The sequence below is a fragment of the Miniopterus natalensis genome, chromosome 12, assembly GCF_054644295.1.
Source record: "Miniopterus natalensis isolate mMinNat1 chromosome 12, mMinNat1.hap1, whole genome shotgun sequence".
In the NCBI taxonomy this organism is placed as follows: domain Eukaryota; kingdom Metazoa; phylum Chordata; class Mammalia; order Chiroptera; family Miniopteridae; genus Miniopterus; species Miniopterus natalensis.
In genome coordinates, this window is record NC_142092.1 from 59,553,932 (window position 1) to 59,572,343 (window position 18,412).

General features: G+C 38.9%; 1 protein-coding gene across 1 annotated transcript; it reads left to right on the top strand.

Moving 5' to 3' along the window:
* The first annotated feature begins 357 nt into the window (after window positions 1-357).
* PSMD5 (proteasome 26S subunit, non-ATPase 5) lies at window positions 358-16,811 on the top strand. The gene is made up of 10 exons (XM_016213760.2): window positions 358-692; window positions 4,424-4,568; window positions 5,535-5,648; window positions 6,084-6,212; window positions 8,155-8,264; window positions 10,005-10,147; window positions 10,907-11,098; window positions 12,341-12,450; window positions 12,837-12,977; window positions 15,808-16,811. The coding sequence occupies exons 1-10, from the start codon at window positions 517-519 to the stop codon at window positions 16,063-16,065; spliced, it is 1,518 nt and encodes a 505-aa protein (XP_016069246.1). The 5' UTR covers window positions 358-516; the 3' UTR covers window positions 16,066-16,811.
* The last annotated feature ends 1,601 nt before the right edge of the window (window positions 16,812-18,412 follow it).

Below are 18,412 nucleotides of genomic sequence, written 5' to 3' on the forward strand. Positions count from 1 at the left end.
TTTCAGCCTCTCGAGATTTTTCATCATGTCTTCCAGAGGCATGGCCCTCTGCCTCCTCTTGATACATGTCTGACCCGGGATGTGGGTGCCCATCTCCTCCGCTCCGCCGGGGGCAGCCTCGGCCGCTGTCCCGGAGGCCGCTCCCAAGACCGCTTAACCTTCGGTTGGTGCTCATTCTCCCTGCTCCGCTTGCCAGGCATTGGGCCAGCCTTCCCGCTCCGTGGGAAATACGCTGGCCGCCGGAAACGTACGCTTGCGTGACCCATTGAGCGGCGCCCAAGATGACGCCAGACCGCGACCCTACAACCACGAAGGACCTAAGGGACTGACGTCTCGCGAGGCTTGGCAGTCCCCGAACAAGCGTTCTCGCCAGCTCCGTCCCGTTAGCGCTGAGGCCGGACGGTTCGCAGTCAGGGCCGAAATCCAGCGGACAGAGTCAGCGTCCCTGAGATCTCGCGAGACTCGGAGAAGCACGCCGGGAAGCCGGAGGGCGGCCGGGCTCCTGCTGGAAAAGGCATGATGGCCGCCCAGGCTCTCGCGCTGCTGAGGGATGTGTCCCGGCTGGAAGCGCCCCTGGAAGAGCTGCGCGCGCTTCAGTCGGTGCTGCAGGCAGTGCCACTCAGCGAGCTCCGCGAGCACGCGGCGGAGCTGCGCCTTGGCCCACTTTTCTCCCTGCTCAATGAGAACCATCGGTGAGAGGACCGCGCAGGTCGAGCGGGATGGAGGGGGCGGAGAGACACCGCAAGTATGGAGACGGGGCGGGAAGGATGAAGGGAGAGCTTTACCCATTCGCAAATGAAGGTTAAGAAAGAAAACAGCTGAAATTTCAGGGAGGGAAGGACCCTAAGCTGAGAGGCAAGAGGCGTGGTTCAAGTCCAGCCTCTGAGCTGCGCCCTTGACCATCTCCTGGCCTCACTGTCTTCATCTTTGAAATAGGAATTGAGGGGGGACTCCACAATCATGTGTACAAGTGCTTGACTTTTTTTCTCCTCTAAAGAAGGGGTCCTATCCTTGGCAACTTGGCAAGATCCACCAACATTATTTTAATTTATTTTTAAAAATTTATTGTTGAAAGGATTACAGATATCCCTTTTTTTTCTCCATTGATCCCCTCCACCCAGCGTCCACCCCCTCCCCTCCCCAGGCCTTCTCCACACTATTGTCCCTGTCCATGGGTTATGCATATATGCATATAAGTTCTTTGATTAATCTCTTCCCCCACCTTCCTTCTGAAATTCCTCAGTCTGTTCCATGCGTCTATGTCTCTGGATCTATTTTGTTCATAAGTTTATTTTGTTCATTAGATTCCACATCCAAGTGAGGTCATGTGATTGTTTTTCTCTCCCTGGCTTATTTCACTTAGCATAGTATTCTCCAGGTCCTTCTATACTGTCCCAGAGGGCACGAGGTCCTTCTTCTTTACAGCTGTGTAGTAGTCCATGGTGTAAATGTGCCACAGCTTTTTTTATCCACTCATCTACTGATGGGCACGTGGGCTGTTTCCAGATCTTAGCTATTGTAAACTGTGCTGCTATGAACATAGGGGTGCATAAATTCTTTCTGATTGGTGTTTCCGGTTTCTTAGGATATAGTTTTAGAAATGGGATCACTGGGTCAAATGGCAGTTCCATATTTAGTTTTTGAGGAAACACCATACTGCTTTCCATAGTGGCTGCACCAGTCTGCATTCCCACCAGCAGTGTACTAGGGCTGCCTTTTCTCCACACCCTCACCAGCACTTTGTCATTTGATGATTGTTGATGGTGCCATTCTGACAGGTGTGAAGTGATACCTCATTGTGGTTTTAATTTGCCTCTCTCTGATGATTAGTGATGTTGAGCATTTTTTCATGTCTCTTAGCCATCTGTATGTCCTCTTTGGAGAAGTTTCCATTTAGGTCCTTTGCCCATTTTTTAATTGGGTTGTTTGTCTTCCTTGTGTTAAGTTGTATGAGTTCCTTATATATTTTGAAAATTAACCCCTTATCAGATGTATCATTGGCAAATATGTTCTCCCATACAGTGGGCTCTCTTTTCATTTTGTTGATGGTTTCCTTTGCTGCACAGAAGCTTTGTATTTTGATGCAGTCCCATTTGTTTATTACCTCCTTTGCCTCCTTTGCCCTAGATGTATCGGCAAACAGATTGCTACGAGAGATGTCTGAGATTTTGCTTCCCGTGTTTTCTTCAAGGATATTTATGATTTCACAACTTACATTTAAGTCTTTTATCCATTTTGAGTTTATCCTTGCGTATGCTGTGAGTTGGTGGTCTAGCTTTATTTTTTTGCATGTATCCATCCAGTTTTCCCAACACTATTTATTGAAGAGACTGTTTTTACTCCATTGTATGCTCTTACCTCCTTTGTCAAATAGTAATTGAGCGTAAAGGCTTGGTTGATTTCTGGGTTCTCTATTCTGTTCCATTGATCTATATGCCTGCTCTTGTGCCTGTACCAGGCTATTTTGATTACAGTGGCTTTGTAGTATAACTTGAAGATCCACCAACATTTTAGATTCACTTACCATTTGATCCAGTAATTCCTGTTATAGGAATTTAACATGCAGGTATACTTGCTCACAAAATGTATATACAGGGGTATTCTAACAGAAAAAGACATCAAAAAAACTAGAAACAATCTAAATATTCATTAAAAAGGAATTCTAAATAAATTTTGACACATTACCGTGTAACACTATGCAGCTATTAGAAAAGGTGAGCTAGATCTATATATATGGACATGGAAAAGTCTCTTATATGTGTTGAATGATGAATTATAGGAGTTTGTGATTCCACTATGAGTAATTTTGAAAAAGGATTATAATCTCCAGGCTGGTATAAATTGGGAATATCTGAAAGGTACAGCAGAAACTATTAATATGGAAATAGGACTTAGAAGGATAGGATGGCAACTTTCTCATTTCATGCACATCTGTAGTGTGTGACTACAAAACACTTTGTATTTCATAATTTAGAATTTATAAATATTTGTGATTCATAAATTTTCTTCTTGGAAATATTGTATGATCCCACTTATATGAGGTACCTAGAGTAGTGAGATTCACAGAGAGAAAGTAGAATGGTGGTTGGCAGGGGCTGAGGGAAAGGGAAAATGGAGAGTTAGTGTTTAATGGATACAGAGTTTCAGTTTTAATGGAAGGTGAAAAAATTCTGGAAATGGATACTGGTGATTATTGCACAGCATTGTGAATGTACTTAATGCCCAGAACTGTGCATTTAAAAATGGTTAAAATGGGAAATTTTATGGTATGTGCAATTGCAGTTTTTTTGTTTACTGATTTTGAGAGAGAGGGGGACGGGGAGAGATAGAGAGAAACATCAATTTGTTGTTCCACTTATTTATGCATTCCTTGGTTGATTCTTGTTTGTGACCTGACCAGACATCCAACCCTCAACCTTACTGTATCTGGACGATGCTCTAACCAACTGAGCTACCTGGTCAGAGTCGCAATTATTTTTTAAAAGGAAAAGAAACCCATTAGCAGTCCCTCCCCATTTCCTCTCTTATCCTCTCCCCCAGCTTCTGGCGGCCAGTGATCTGCTTTCTGTTGGATTTATCTATTCTGGACATTTCACGTAAATAGAATCATCATCCTTTTGTGTCTGGCTTCTTTCACTTAGCATAATATTTTCAAGGATCATGTAGTATGCATAAGTACTTCATTCCTTTTTAGGGTTGAATAATACTCCATTGTGTGGATGTACCACATTTATGCATTTAGTTGATGGGCATTTGGGCTGTTTCCACTGCTATGAACATGCATGTACAAATTTTTGTGTGAACATATGTTTTCAGTTATCTTAGGGATATGTTGATTTTTAAGGTTTTTGCTATTTATTGCTTAATCACTTTTTAGCAAAATCATGCTAATTTAATAGTATGCTCCCTATTAGCAGTGTATGAGTGCTCAGTTGCTTTTACTGCCTATTAAGAGACAAGGAAGTTATTCGTGAAACACCTTCTGCATCTGCATCTGGTAGTCATTCAAATTCCGATTAATTTACTTTAATAGCTCTTGAACCTTTTCCCTCTTCTCCATCCCTACTGCTACTTACTTCTTTCACTCTTTCATCACCTCACCATAAACTGTCTTCTAACTGAAAATTCTTTCTCTAGCACTGACACAGAGTGATTTCTGTAAGTCAGATCTCATCGTGTTACTTCTGCTTTAAAACCACTTCTTGCCCTGGCAGGTATGGCTAAGTGGTAGAGCCCCATAATGGTAGAGCCACATAATAGGTATTTAGTAAATGTTTATTAAACATTTAATGTTAAAGTAGAAGCTGGTGTTTTGAAGAGGAGACTGTGTGGAGATCCTCATTGAGCCAGGTGTCAGATACTAGATTCCTTTCTTCCTGACAGGACATGAACTAATGAGATCTATCTATGGTGTCTCTGTTAGGGAACAGACTACTTTGTGTGTATCCATTCTGGAGAGATTGCTCCAAGCTCTGGAACCAGTTCATGTGGCCCGGAACCTCAGGGTTGAACTGCAGAGAGGACTGACTCATCCCAATGATCCTGTAAAAATCCTCACTCTATCCCAGGTATGAAATTTTGCTATCCCGTAATAAGGGAACCAGAATTTAGTGACCACCTGCTCTGGGCTAGGCTCTGTGCAGGGCGATGAAGAAAACATGATTTTTCTCTGTCCCTAGGGAGTGTCTAGCCTATTCTAGTGTATGTAGCTAACTATGACCAAGGGGGTACAAGCTAAAGTAAGTTCTAAGTATCATTGGCATCATTCATTCATCACATACTGAGTTACTTTTACATGCCAGGCACTGTACCATATGCTGGTAGAGCTACCAAGATAGATAAAGCTTATTTCTTTCCTTAAAGGAGCCCCTAGTCTAGAGAAAAAGATTCCCATGTTAAGTCTTATAGTGGCATGAACAAAGTTCTATTGTAAAGGTCACTAAACCAACAAACTAAAACAGTAACTCTTAATCACCCTGATAATCAAAACATGCTACTATTTAGGTGCAGAACTGCTGCTGAGAACATTAGGAGGTGAGCTTTTAGTTTATGCAGTAGGTATTCAACTATGTTTTTCCTTTTCTCCTCTCAAGGGTTTATTCAACAAATTGGGTAAAGTATTGATTTATCATTTATATGCCAGATACTGTAGTATGTGCTTTACCTATTTAGTCTTCATTATTATCCTGCACTTAAATATTGTATTCCCATTTTACAGACAAGAAATTAGGCTCAGAGAAGTTATTTAATTAGCCCAGGGTTTGAGTGCAACTAAAAATGGATAGAACTAGGATTTGTATTGCTTTCACTCACTGAGGTGTCTAAACTCTTTACCCACTTTTCCTTTCAAAGGTGTGACTATGCCATATGTTTGTTTGGCTTTAATGAATTTGGGTCATTTAGAATTTTAATGACTTGTTTTATAGTTTTAATCAATAACTCTTAAAATAACTGCACACTAAGGTAATTTGACCATCATGTGTTTACCTGTTACCCTACCTTAGAAGAGTATTACTGATTTTTTTTTCTTTCAGGTTGGAAGAATTGTTGAAAATTCTGAAGCTGTTACTGAAATTCTAAATAATCCTGAATTATTAAAACAAATCATTTATTGTATTGGTGGAGAGAGTCTATCTGTAGCTAAAGCGGTGAGTCAGCTAAAACTATCAGCTTAAACATGCAGAGTTAGTAGTGTCCTGAAAGACAAAGAAAGGCTTTCTGGATTGAGAGGTAAAAGTTTAGAAGGGATGATTTGTGTAATTGAATTTGCAGTTTCATATAGATGGTATCCAATAAGTGGTGTCAAATAAGTACTAGTAAGCTCCTTCTATTTTCTAGAATGCACATACCTAAATTATCCATCATAGGGTTTACATGGGGTTACTTCCTAAGAAGCAAAACTTACACCATTATTTTCTATTGAGAATACTATGTATTTTTCCAATTATAAATAGTAATAGCTAAAACGGTGAATGCTTATTGGACAAGGTGCATTCCATACATTAATTTTCACATCAATCTTATGAAGTAGATATTAATTAATATTTTGTATTTTTATGACTTGAGATTTTTTTCCTTATAAGGCCATTAAATCTCTGTCAAGAATATCACTGACCCAAGCTGGACTGGAGGCTTTATTTGAAAACAATCTGCTGGATGATTTGAAAACTGTAATGAAAACAAATGACATCGTTCGATACAGGGTCTATGAGGTAAGATGAAAAGTACACTTTCTGATGCCTACAATTCAGAATGTAGTAAGGGCTACCTTGGAATACAAAAGGGCTCACTTAACATGTATTTATTGCGTATATAGTCTTGTGTCGAGCCCTATACAAGGTACTGAGGATATAGGGATGAACTCCCCACCTAGTGTGTGAGGCAATCATATAAAAATACATATACTGCTTTATTAAGTACTATAGTAGAGGTGATACCATTGAAACTAAATTTTGAAAAACAGCTGTAGTAGTAAGAAGGAATGGTTCCCATTTGCACCAGCTTCGCACTGAGCACTGTGCTAAATCCTCACAACTATTGCCTGGTTGTCACAGTAAACCCTATACATCATTATCCTCGCTGTTGATGGAGTAATTGACCCAAGGCCATGCAGTTAATATGCTGCATATCTAAAACAAATCCTCTGCAGTCTTATTCCCCGTTGAGAACACTTTCTTGTTTTGTGTGCCTTGGTACCGAGCTATCCTGATTTTTCTTCTGCCTCTCCAGCTGTTTCTTCTAAGTCTCCTGGCTCATTATCCTCTGTTGAGCTATTAATTGTTGGGGTTTGTGAAGGCAGAGTCCCAAGCCTCTTCTCCCTGTAATCTGTATTCATTTTTAGGCAATTTTATTCATACTGTGATTTCACTTTCCACTTAGGATTATGATGACTCTCAAATGTAAACCTCCAACCCAAACCTCTCTTTTGAGCTCAGGCCTTCATGTCCAACTGCTTACTCACTCTGTCCCCCTTGGACATATTCTAGGCCCCTGACATTCATGTTGAATTCAAACTCCTGATCTTTTCCATCCACCTCATGCCCTCAATAAAAAACAGCAACAAACTGGCCCTGTCTCATAGTCCATGTGATTGGGTATTAGACCTTGAGCTTCTTCTCTATGAGGCCTTGTTCTCCCAGCCACATATCTATTCAGTCATCATGTGTCAGTTTTTCTTAAACCCAAGCATTTCTTTGCCTTGAAATAGCATAGCCACCAGCACCCTAGTCTAAGCTACCAGTATCTCTCACCTGGACTACTGTATTTGCATCCAAACTGGTCTCTTACCCATCTTTGTCACCACTAGTCTATCTTTACATGCAGTCAAAATGATCTTTTAAAAATCCAAATCTGGCCCTGGCTGGTGTGGCTCAGTTGGTTGTAATATGGGCCCGTACACCAAAAGGTTGCGGATTCAATTCCTGGTCAGGGCACATAACAAGGTTGCAGATTTGATCCCCCGTTGGGGTGAGTATAGGAGTCAACCAATCGATGTTTCTCTTTCTCTAAGATCAATAAACATATCCTCAGGTGAGGATTTAAAAATAAATTCAAATCTAGTTCTGTCATTTCTCTGCTTGAAATCCTTCAGTATCCTCTGTCTCCTAGTAAGCCCTCAGAACTTACTTGACAAATGATTGAGTGACTGACAGAATGCATGCATGCATGTATGAATTTTATAGTCTGTTCATTGATGCTGTAAGGCTTTTGTACCTTGATGATGATTTCTTTTGTTAAAAAAGTACAGATACACCCAGATATAATGGAGTGTTCTGTGCCAGAATAATTTTTTTTTTTTCCCAGTCCTCGCTTAAAGATACGTTTTACTGATTTGAGAGAGAGAGAAAGCATTGATTGGTTGCCTCCCCTACGTGCCCCAACCAGGGATTGAACCTGCAATCTAGATATGTGCCCTGACTGGGAACAGAACCCACAACCTTTTTGGTGTACGAGATGATGTTTCAATCAACTGAGCTACCCGGCTGGGGCCCAAAGTAATTTCTTAGGTGTTCAATGAAATTTTCCTAGTTGTTAAGACAAATAATAGATTTTTTTAAAATCCATATACAGTACCTAGTCCTGCCTTTAACACAAAATGAGATTTAACAAGTTTGGAGCTGTTCTGACCTTTGGCTTTTCTGTCTTGTCTTTCAGCTAATTGTGGAGATCTCTTCTGTGTCACCAGAATCTCTAAACTACTGTACCACCAGTGGTTTGGTAACCCAGCTCCTCAGAGAGCTGACTGGGGAGGATGTGCTGGTCAGGTATGTTGGCTGAGTGAGTTTTTTTTCCTTTTTATTGATTTCGGAGAGAGGAAGGGAGAGGGAGAGAAAGAGAGAAACATCAATGATGAGAGTCATTGATCGGCTGCTGCTTTCTGCATGCCCCCTGCTAGGGATCATGCCCACAACCAGGCATGTGCCCTGACCAGTAATTGAGCCACGAGCTCCTAGATGCTAGGTCGATGCTCAACTGCTGAGCCACGCCAGCTGGGCAAGAGTTCTTAGAATGAAATCTCCTCCTTTGGAGGGCCAGGAAATAAGCTTGGGATTTCCCTAGTGTTGTCCAGGTTGCAATCTAATGACAAATGTATGTTCTGAAGAAGGGGCCTTTAGAAAATTGCTCAAGTGATATGGTGACAATATACTGGAACTTAGCAAAGTCCCATATGACAATACAGCTACTTTTGAATGATTGTGTTCCCTGTCCTTAGGCATATGTGTCTACTTTTAAAAATTTGCAATCACATGATAACTGCCATTTTGCATTCCTTAGTGTGCTACCATATACATTTTTTTGGCGTTGTTAAATAATAGCACTATGGCATGATAGGAAAACATGGACTTTTGAAAATGAGTGAGACTTGGGCTTGCATCTCTACTTATTAGCTGTTTGACCTTGGAAAATTGTAACCATTTTGCACCTCAAGTTTCCTCATCGAAATGGAACAATGACAAATCTATAAAGAAGATAATATGAGGTTTAAGCTCATTTACTATAGAGACCAATACAATGGCTGGCATAGGTCCTCAAATGTTAATTTCAAACCTTTCATTCCCAGCCCTCTACTCCCTAAGTCCCCTTTAATGTTTGTCAGATGCTTCCTTGTTGATATTTCACAATTTACTAATGCATCCTCACTGTTGAACATTTGGTGTGCCTCAAGTATTTTGCTGTTATAATAGCAATATAGTTATCTTTGTGTGCACGGGATTTTGATTTTCTTCCCTTAAATGATTTTCTGGTTGTCCTATGTTCTTTAAATGTGACTGAAATTGTTAAATTCATATGCATAGATCAGTCACCAGTTACACTGTTTCAAAATATTTCTAATAAGGAAATTCATTTTGTTAATTTTTTTAGCTATGTTTCAGATTTTGTGACATAAGATAAAACCCCTGCAAATAGTCACTTAAAATACTATGAAAATACTTTTTTAGTTAATTGGGAAAATTTGATCATGGTTGGGTATTAGAATTACTATTAATTTTTGAATAGGTGGTAAAGGCATTATAATTGTGTGAGAAAATATTCATGTTTACTAAAGCATGCAGGGGTAAATGATAAGATGACTAGAACTTGCTTTAAAATAATTCAGCAAAAAATAGAGAAAAAAGAGATGAAATAAGTAAAGCAAAGTCTTGATAACTATACAGTCAGGGTTATGGGTACCCAGGGCCTTACTGTTCTGTTCTCTTTACTTTTGTATATATTTGAGATTTCATGATAAGACAAAAGTTATTTTAAAAATCTCTTGGGAAGTAGGTATGTTATAGTAGAAACAATAAGTGGGCCGTTAGTCAGAATGTTAAGATTTAAATCTAAACTCTGCCTTGTAATAAAAATGTGATTGTGGACAAGTCACTGCAGTTTTCTTATCATGTACCCTCATCTGAAAAGGAGAGCCAGGATTATTGACCTTGCAGATTTCATGGGAAGAGTTAAACCTACATGAAAACAATTCATAAACCATGCTAATCATATGCAAAATCTTGGCATTTCAGAGCCACCTGTATAGAAATGGTGACATCACTGGCATATACTCATCATGGACGACAGTACCTTGCTCAAGAAGGAGTAATTGATCAGATATCTAATATAATTGTTGGGGCAGATTCAGACCCTTTCTCTAGCTTCTATTTGCCAGGTAAGAAATATTGATGCCTGTGAAAACAATGGTGCATGTTTTGTTTCTGAGTTATCTCTACCAGAGAAGGCCAGGGTTAATCTTTAGAGCTTGTTCCCTTGAGATGATACCCAGCCCATATCACCTTAATGAGGTAGAATCTATTGCTCTGGGAGCCGTGCACTGTTGATTCTGATTTTCTGCAAATACTGTTGTTTGGAGCATTAGGATAGTTTCCTTTGCATCTCAGCCAAAAGAAACATAAATAAAAATACTAGTAATGATATTTATAGTATATTCACAGATTTATCAAATCTCTGAGTTGTGATCTTTAGCTAATATAGGAACTACTCCAGCCATTCTGTTGAAGGATATGGTTGATTAGTTTTTCTTGAGCACTTCCAGAAAGTGGAGATTTATTCCTTCATTCGGTAGCATAGATTATTTCATTGAAGAAAATATGTTTTAAAATTTCTTTCTAATAATGACTTCCAGACTTACCTTCTTGTGCTTCGTATCCATTGGTCCTTGTTCTTTGTTTTCCCTTTTGCATGTAACGATGCTTCAGTATTAGAACCTAGCTCCATTAACACCCTGGGGACCACACATTTCAGGCCCTTCAGTATTTCCTTATGGTCTGTCTAATTTCCAGGCAATTCAGTACCATAACCTTTCTTCTTCTGGCCTGTAGTTTATTACTTTCTCTGTGAAAACATAGGACCTGCAACTTATGCTGTCTTCTTCGCCCTATTAAAATATATTTTTTGTAAATATCTCTAGGGTTTGTGAAGTTTTTTGGAAACCTGGCTATCATGGATAGTCCTCAACAGATCTGCGAGCGTTACCCTGTTTTTGTGGAAAAAGTCTTTGAAATGACAGAAAGTCAGGACCCCACCATGATTGGCGTAGCAGTGGATACGATTGGAATCCTGGGATCCAATGTTGAAGGAAAACAGGTCTTACAGAAGACAGGTTGATATGACTTGTTTTGGCTATCTTTAGAGATATCTTAATTTTTGATAAGGATTTGATATATAAGTTTAGTGGCTGGTACATTAGTTGCATTGTAGAAACTACTTTTATATATGGCAATCTTTTAATTACTATGACCTTGGACTCATCCCTAAAAAGTCTCATAATTATTAGTGATTTTTTTTTTAACTTGCCTGGACCAAACACTCCCCTCTACATCTTCCTTAAATAGTATTTGTGGTACAAAGCCCATGGGCTGGAGTCAGAAAGATCTAGGTTCATGTCCCAGTTGTAACACTGACTTAGCTTTTTGAATTTTATTTACTCACTTCACTACCATAAGCCTCATTTTCCTCACTTTTAGAAAAGGGTATAACAACTAGTTCTCAGGGTTGTGAATATTTACTGAAAAGACACATTTTTATATTTGTAATGTCAAGGAAGAAAAAACAAAAATTTGTTACAAGATGTTAAGAGTGATACTTCTGTGGAACATCCATGAGTATTTTGAAAGCACTATGAATTGGCCACAAAAAAATAATATGTAGCACTGTTAAAACCCTTGTGAAGTATATGTTCAAAATTAATATACTGTTGTGTATCACAACTAGTATCATTGTTATATGTACTTTTCTAAGTGATTTCAGAGAGAAAAAGGGAGAGGAAGAGATAGAAACATCAATGATGAGAGTAATTGACGGGCTGCCTCCTGCACGCCCCCCGCTGGGGATCGAGCCTGGGCATGTACTCTGACCAAGTATCGAACTGGGATCTCCTGGATCACAGGTCGATGCTCAGCCACTGAGCCACATCAGCTGGGCTGGGAAGTTATTTAATAAGTACAACTTTCAGTTTGAAATGATGAAGAAGTTCTGGAGATGGATGATGGTGATGGTTGCACAACAATGTGAATTGTACTTTTTTTAAAACAAGTTTTTATTGATTTCAGAGAGAGGAAGGGAGAGAGGGGGAGAGAGAGAAACATCAATGATGAGAGAGAGTTGATCGGCTGCCTCCTGCATGCCCCTAGCAGGGATCAAGCCTGCAACCCGGGCATGTGCCCTGACCAGGTATCAAATGGTGATCTCCTGGTCTTGGGTCGATGCTCAACCACTTAGCCATGCCGGCTGGGCCATTGTGAATGTACTTAATGCCATGGAGCTGTATGCTTAAAAATAGTTAAATGGTAAATTTTATGTTATTTGTATATTATGACAATAAAAACTATCTCTTCCTTCAAAGGAACTCGATTTGAACGATTACTCATGAAAATAGGATATCAAGCAAAGAATGCCTCAACAGAGCTCAAAATTAGATGTTTGGATGCAGTTTCATCTCTTCTTTATTTACCCGTAAGTAGAGTGGGAAATTAATGAAGGTTAGTGGGATATATTTGCGAGAATAAATTTGTATGAGTCAACATAATACTGGTTAACTTAATATAAATGTTGACCCAATAAATGCCATCTTTCTTATTCTTAGTAAAAGAGGATGACCCTCATTATATGACTGGTGACATTTTTCAAGTTAAAGTGGAATCAGAGTATTGGAACCGGAGCAGATCCTAGAGATTACTTAATTAACCTCATCTTAAAAAACTGGGACAGTCTGGGCTGGGTTTAGGGGAAAGTGCTCCAGACTTGGCAGAGATCACATAGCAAGTTAATGACAGAGTGCCTTCAGAAGCCAGGTTTCCTGGCTTCCAAGTATCTTGAGATTTTTCTTTTCTCTCCTGTAGCCTGAGCAGCAGACTGATGACCTCCTGAGGATGACAGAATCCTGGTTTTCTTCTTTATCTCGGGACCCACTGGAGCTCTTCCGTGGCATCAGTAATCAGCCCTTTCCTGAACTACACTGTGCTGCCTTGAAAGTGTTCACGGTAGGTGTCCTCTTCTTTTCCACAGGTCCTTCTGGGATTCTGCCTGTTAAACACTTGAGTACTTACAAGAGCCAGGCCTTCTGCCACATTCCAGGGATACGCCACGTGCGTTGTAGTTTCTGGCCTCTGCTGTTACTATAGACTAATGAGGGAGACAGATGTGTATACAGATTGTTTCAGTAAACGGTTTTAGATGCTGTGGCAGAGCACAAAGTGCTGTGGAATCACAGAGTTAATTCCAGATTCCTTATCTACCATCAAGCAAGCCTTTATTGACCTAGGCTGGTCTTCCTGAACCTTATTTCCGGCCATTCCCCCTTCTGGCATAATGCTCTAGTGATACCAAACTGCTTGCTTCGTGTCTCTGGGCCTTTGTATGCCCTCTGCTTTCAACACTCTTCCCTGACTTTGCTTGTTAACATTTTATTGATACTTCAAGGATAGCTCAGGTATCTCTTCAGTAAGCTTTGCTCAAACGCACAAAGTTAAGAAATGTTGACTCTCATACTTTGCATTTATTCATTCATTTTGCAAATATTGGTGGAGTTTAAGTGCTAGGAACACAATAGTGAACAAAATATAGAAAGACCTTTCTTTCATATAGCCCACTATCTGTTGAGGGACCCAGACAGTAAATATAATTGTATAGATAATTATATAACTATATAATTATTAGAGTTGTGGTAAGGATGATACTTCTTGAGTTCTGTTAATTACATTATATTGAAAGTGTTTATTGATCTGTTAAACAGTTTGTTGAAAATAGGAACCATATCTGACTTATCTTTGTAGCCCTGTACTTACCATGGTAGGTGGACTCACGAAAAGAGAGTAATGACTTTAGTAATCTTAATAATGGGATCTCAAGCGCATGTTTTCCCTACCCAGGCAAAGAACAAGGAGAGTGGAGGTAACAAGGGAGGTAAGACTTCCTGCAGGATGTGACACATGATCAGGGTCTTGAAAGATACAGTATTCCTGTCAGCTTCAAGAACATTGTCTTTAGACTGTTTCACCCTTGCCAAAAGTCACTGTGGTGGTCATTTTTGCTCCTGTTTTAGTATTCTCATTATTACATTATTTTCCCCCCCACTCTTCCACCTTTTGCTCTATTTAGTTGGCCACAGTTGTGAAAGTAATTTTTTATTTACTTGTTGGGACAGCTGTATTTATTTCAGCCCCCCCTTCGTCCTCAACTATTGCTAACTAAGCTCATGTTTCTCAAATTGCAAGATCTTGTTGAAGTGTAGATTCTGATTCAGTGGTTCTGGGATGGAGCCTGAGAATTTCAAACAAGCTGGTACTTCTGCTGCTGGTCTGCAGAACACATTTGGAGAGGAAGGAACTATGCTATTAACTTGATGTTCTTTGTTCTTCATTAAAATGTAGTAGTGAGGTTTTTTAAAACATTGTAAAAGGTTTTTTATTATTTTAAAATGATTGAGAAATAGACTTTTTTTTTTTGAAATATGTTTTTATTGATTTCAGAGAGAGGAAGGGACAGGGGGAGAGAGAAACATCAGTGATGAGAAACATCATCCATCAGCTGCCTCCTGCACGCCCCCTACTGGGGATCGAACCCAAAACCCGAGCATGTGCCTTGCCCGGGAATCGAACTGTGACCTTGTTCATGGGTCAGCGCTCAACTACTGAGCCACGGTGGCGGGACTACAAGTAAACATTTTAAAAATCACATAAAGTCATACATGTTTGGTATATTTCCTATTAGTATTTGTGTTAATATTGCTTGCTTGCTTGGTGAAATATTTCAAACATAGTTATACCTTGCTACCTCTGTCCAACCCCATTCCCTTTCCTGCTTCTCTGGATGTAATCACTGTCAAAGAATTCAGGGTTTACAAGCTCACTAATCATTTTATACTTTTACTATACATATACACATATATTTATATATACATACAAATTACAGTATTTTACATATTGTTAAACTTTGTAAATGGTATGCTGTTCCTATCATTCTGCAATTTGCTTTTTCTCCTCAGTGTTTTGTTATTAAGATTTATCTATTTTAAAGAGGCAGTTAGAAAGTCATTAGTATTTCACTGTATAGCCATGAATATATATAATTCTACTGTAAATGAAGATTTAGATAGTATCTACTGCAGATGGTGCTACAATGAACATTCTGGAGAATACCATCTTGCCCTGGCTGGGTAGCTCAATTGGTTGGAACATCATTTCATACACCAATAGGTTGTGGGTTGGATTCCTAGTCAGGGCACATACCTAAGTTGCAGGTTCAATCCCTGTTCGGGGCGCATACGAGAGGCAATTGATCAGTGTTTCTCTCTCCTTTCTCTCTCTAAAATCAATAAACATACCCTCTGTGAGGATTTAAAAAAGAAAGGAAAAGAAAATACCATCTTATGCACATGTGTGAGAGTTTCTTTCAGGTAGTCTTTTCTTCTCTAGTTTTGTTTTTATTTTCCCACTATTGTAATTATGCCATGTATATAATTTGTATCTATTTTTTTATATAACAGATTTATCTATTTTTTATAAAAATTCTTAATATTTAATTAAATTTTTTTATTGCTGTATACCGTAATTTACTTACCCATACCCTAACTATTAGAAATTTATTTTGTAACTGTCACACTGTGATGAATATTTCTGTATACAAATATTTTTTTTAATATTTAGATTATTTTCTTAAATCAGATTCCCAGGAGGAAATTTACTTGAGCAAAAGGTTAACATTTTTAAGGTTCATGTTGCCAAATTTCTTTCTAAGGATTGTGCCATCCCACTAACAAACTTAACTTCTTAAGGCTCAAAGGAATTATGTTCTCTCTGCCTTCCATTTCAGGCCATTGCAAACCAACCCTGGGCTCAGAAACTTATGTTTAACAGTCCAGGTTTTATAGAGTATGTGATGGACCGGTCCGTGGAGCATGACAAAGCTTCAAAGGATGCCAAATATGAACTGGTGAAAGCACTGGCCAATTCCAAGACAGTTGCAGAAATCTTTGGGAACCCAAATTATTTAAGGCTCAGAACTTACCTGAGTGAAGGTCCATACTATGTGAAACCTGTTTCCACAACAGCAGTGGAAGGAGCTGAATGATTTCTTCTAGAGTCTAGATCATTTTTGGACCAAAACTTCTATGGCATTTCACTCCCTCTATATTTTACAAAACAGAGACATCTATCCCCCCAGAATTATCAGAGTGCCAAACCTAATTTTATCACCAACATTTGATGTGTTTCTACACTGCCATACAATGTGAAACCAAGAGAGCAGGCAAACTTGGTCATAATTGATACATGTTTTTCATATTCGACTGCCATACTGATTGCAAGAAGATGGAAGTTTTGTTCTCCCAGAAAATTTTCGTGGACTGACACTCTTATTTTAAAATCTGCTTCAACCCTGGCTGGGTGGCTGGCTCAGTTGGTTGGAGCGTCATCCCGTACACCAAAAGGTTGCAGGTTTGATTCCATTCTGGGTGCGTGCGGGAGGCAACTGATCAATGTTTCTCTCTCTCTCCCTTCTCTCTAAAAATCAGTAAACATCCTACAAGGAGGATTTAAAGTAAGTTAAATAAATAAAGTAAAATCTGCTTCAACTGAAATAGAACCAAATTGTTTCTTTTCACCACCTCTTTATTTATTTTTCTGGTCTTTTTCCCCTTGTGATTCCACTTACAAAGTCTTGGATATATAAATATTCTTTGAAAAGCAAGTAATATAGGATCTTAAAATTATGTTTTCTTTACGAAGAATAAATACTTTTGAATAAGGTCTCTTCATTTTTTTGTTTTGTTACTATATTTCCTTTGAAAAATAAATATTTTTAAAATGTTTCTAGTATTCCTTGATGCTTTTTTGCTATTTATCAATGAATTTTACTCTGTTGTGGTTTTTGGGGAGGAGGACTGATAACATGCTAACTCAGAAAGTTCCCCAGACTCTCTTTATTTATTGGCGGGTCATTATTGTTGAGGGTTTTGCTTTTAAATTTTCAAATCCATCAAGTTGATATTGAGTTGATCAGAGAGAGAGAAACAAACTCCTAATAATCAGAGTCAGAACAGAGGGAATGCTTTTATAAACCAGTATGCCATCTCATTGATTAGCAAAGGATGCACTTTCTTTTCATTGTCAAAAATTGTTCCAGTCTGTTTTCCAGTGTCCTGCTCTCTAACGGGCAAAGCACTCTGTGCACCAATCACCAGTCGGGAAGTTTCTGCCTGAGGTTGTCAGAGTATGACAGTTCAGAATTAGAGAGAAGTTTCTTTTAAGCCATGGTGACATTGATAAGCCATCCCTACTCTGAAACAAAACGGCTCTCAAATGACTGGAATCCTCTTGTCTCCAGATTGAGCATCTCTTTTCTGCCATCTCTGGTATCCCTGAGTCTCCTTTTTCCATGTTTCCATAACTAATTAGGCTTCAGCCAGCTTTTCCTGTCCTGGAAGAAACATTCTCTTTAAGATGACTTCTGCTTAATCTCATTCATGATGTTGATTTTTATTTATTTAACATCAGAGTTCAGAAGATTGCCTCTCCTATGTATGGCTACATACTCACTCTGATTTTGTGCCTATAATTTTTCTTAAAGGATTAAATAAAAATTGCAAATTATTGTTTTACATTTCATAAATACTTATTTACTGCTTATGTACTTGGCATTAGGGAAGGTGTTAGACATCGTCCTAAGTGCTAAGTTTATCTCATTAATTTTTACATCTGTTTCACAGATGAAGCAGACTCAAAGAAGTAGCTTATTCCAAGATCACACAGGTAGCAAGTGGCTAATGGTGGAAAAAAATAAGTCAATAGAAAATTAGTATATAGTAAATACACTAAAAGAGGAAAACAGAAAACATCTACTCTAGACTTGAGGAAAGGTTTCCCAGAGAACGAAACATCTGAATCTTGAAGACCCAGTAGGAGAAAATCAAGTGAAGAACAGAGGAGCAGCATAGCAAGCAGAGGTACAGATATGAAAACAAGAGAACACATTTGAGGAACTACAAGGAATTCGATATGACCAAAGCCTAGGGGGAAATTGCAAAATTCTTTACTATGATTACTAACAGCAGTTACCATTTCTTAGCATTTACTTTATGTTAGGCACTCAATGTGCATCGTCTCATTTTATCTTCTCAACAGCCTTACAAGTTAAGTATCATTTTACAGACAAAGACTAAGCCTGATAAATTTAAAGTCCCTTATACAGGTTGCACAGCCCAGAGTTATGAGTATCGACCTAGGATCCACTAGATCGCAGTTCGATTCCCAGTCAGCTCACATGCCCAAGGTGCAGGCTGGATCCCCAGTAAGGGGCGTGTAGGAGGCAGCTGATCAGTGACTCATCACTGATGTTTCTATTTCCCTCTCTCCCTTCCTTTCTCTGAAATCAACAAAGACATATTTTAAAAATTTAAAAAAGCTTTTCGTGTATTAAT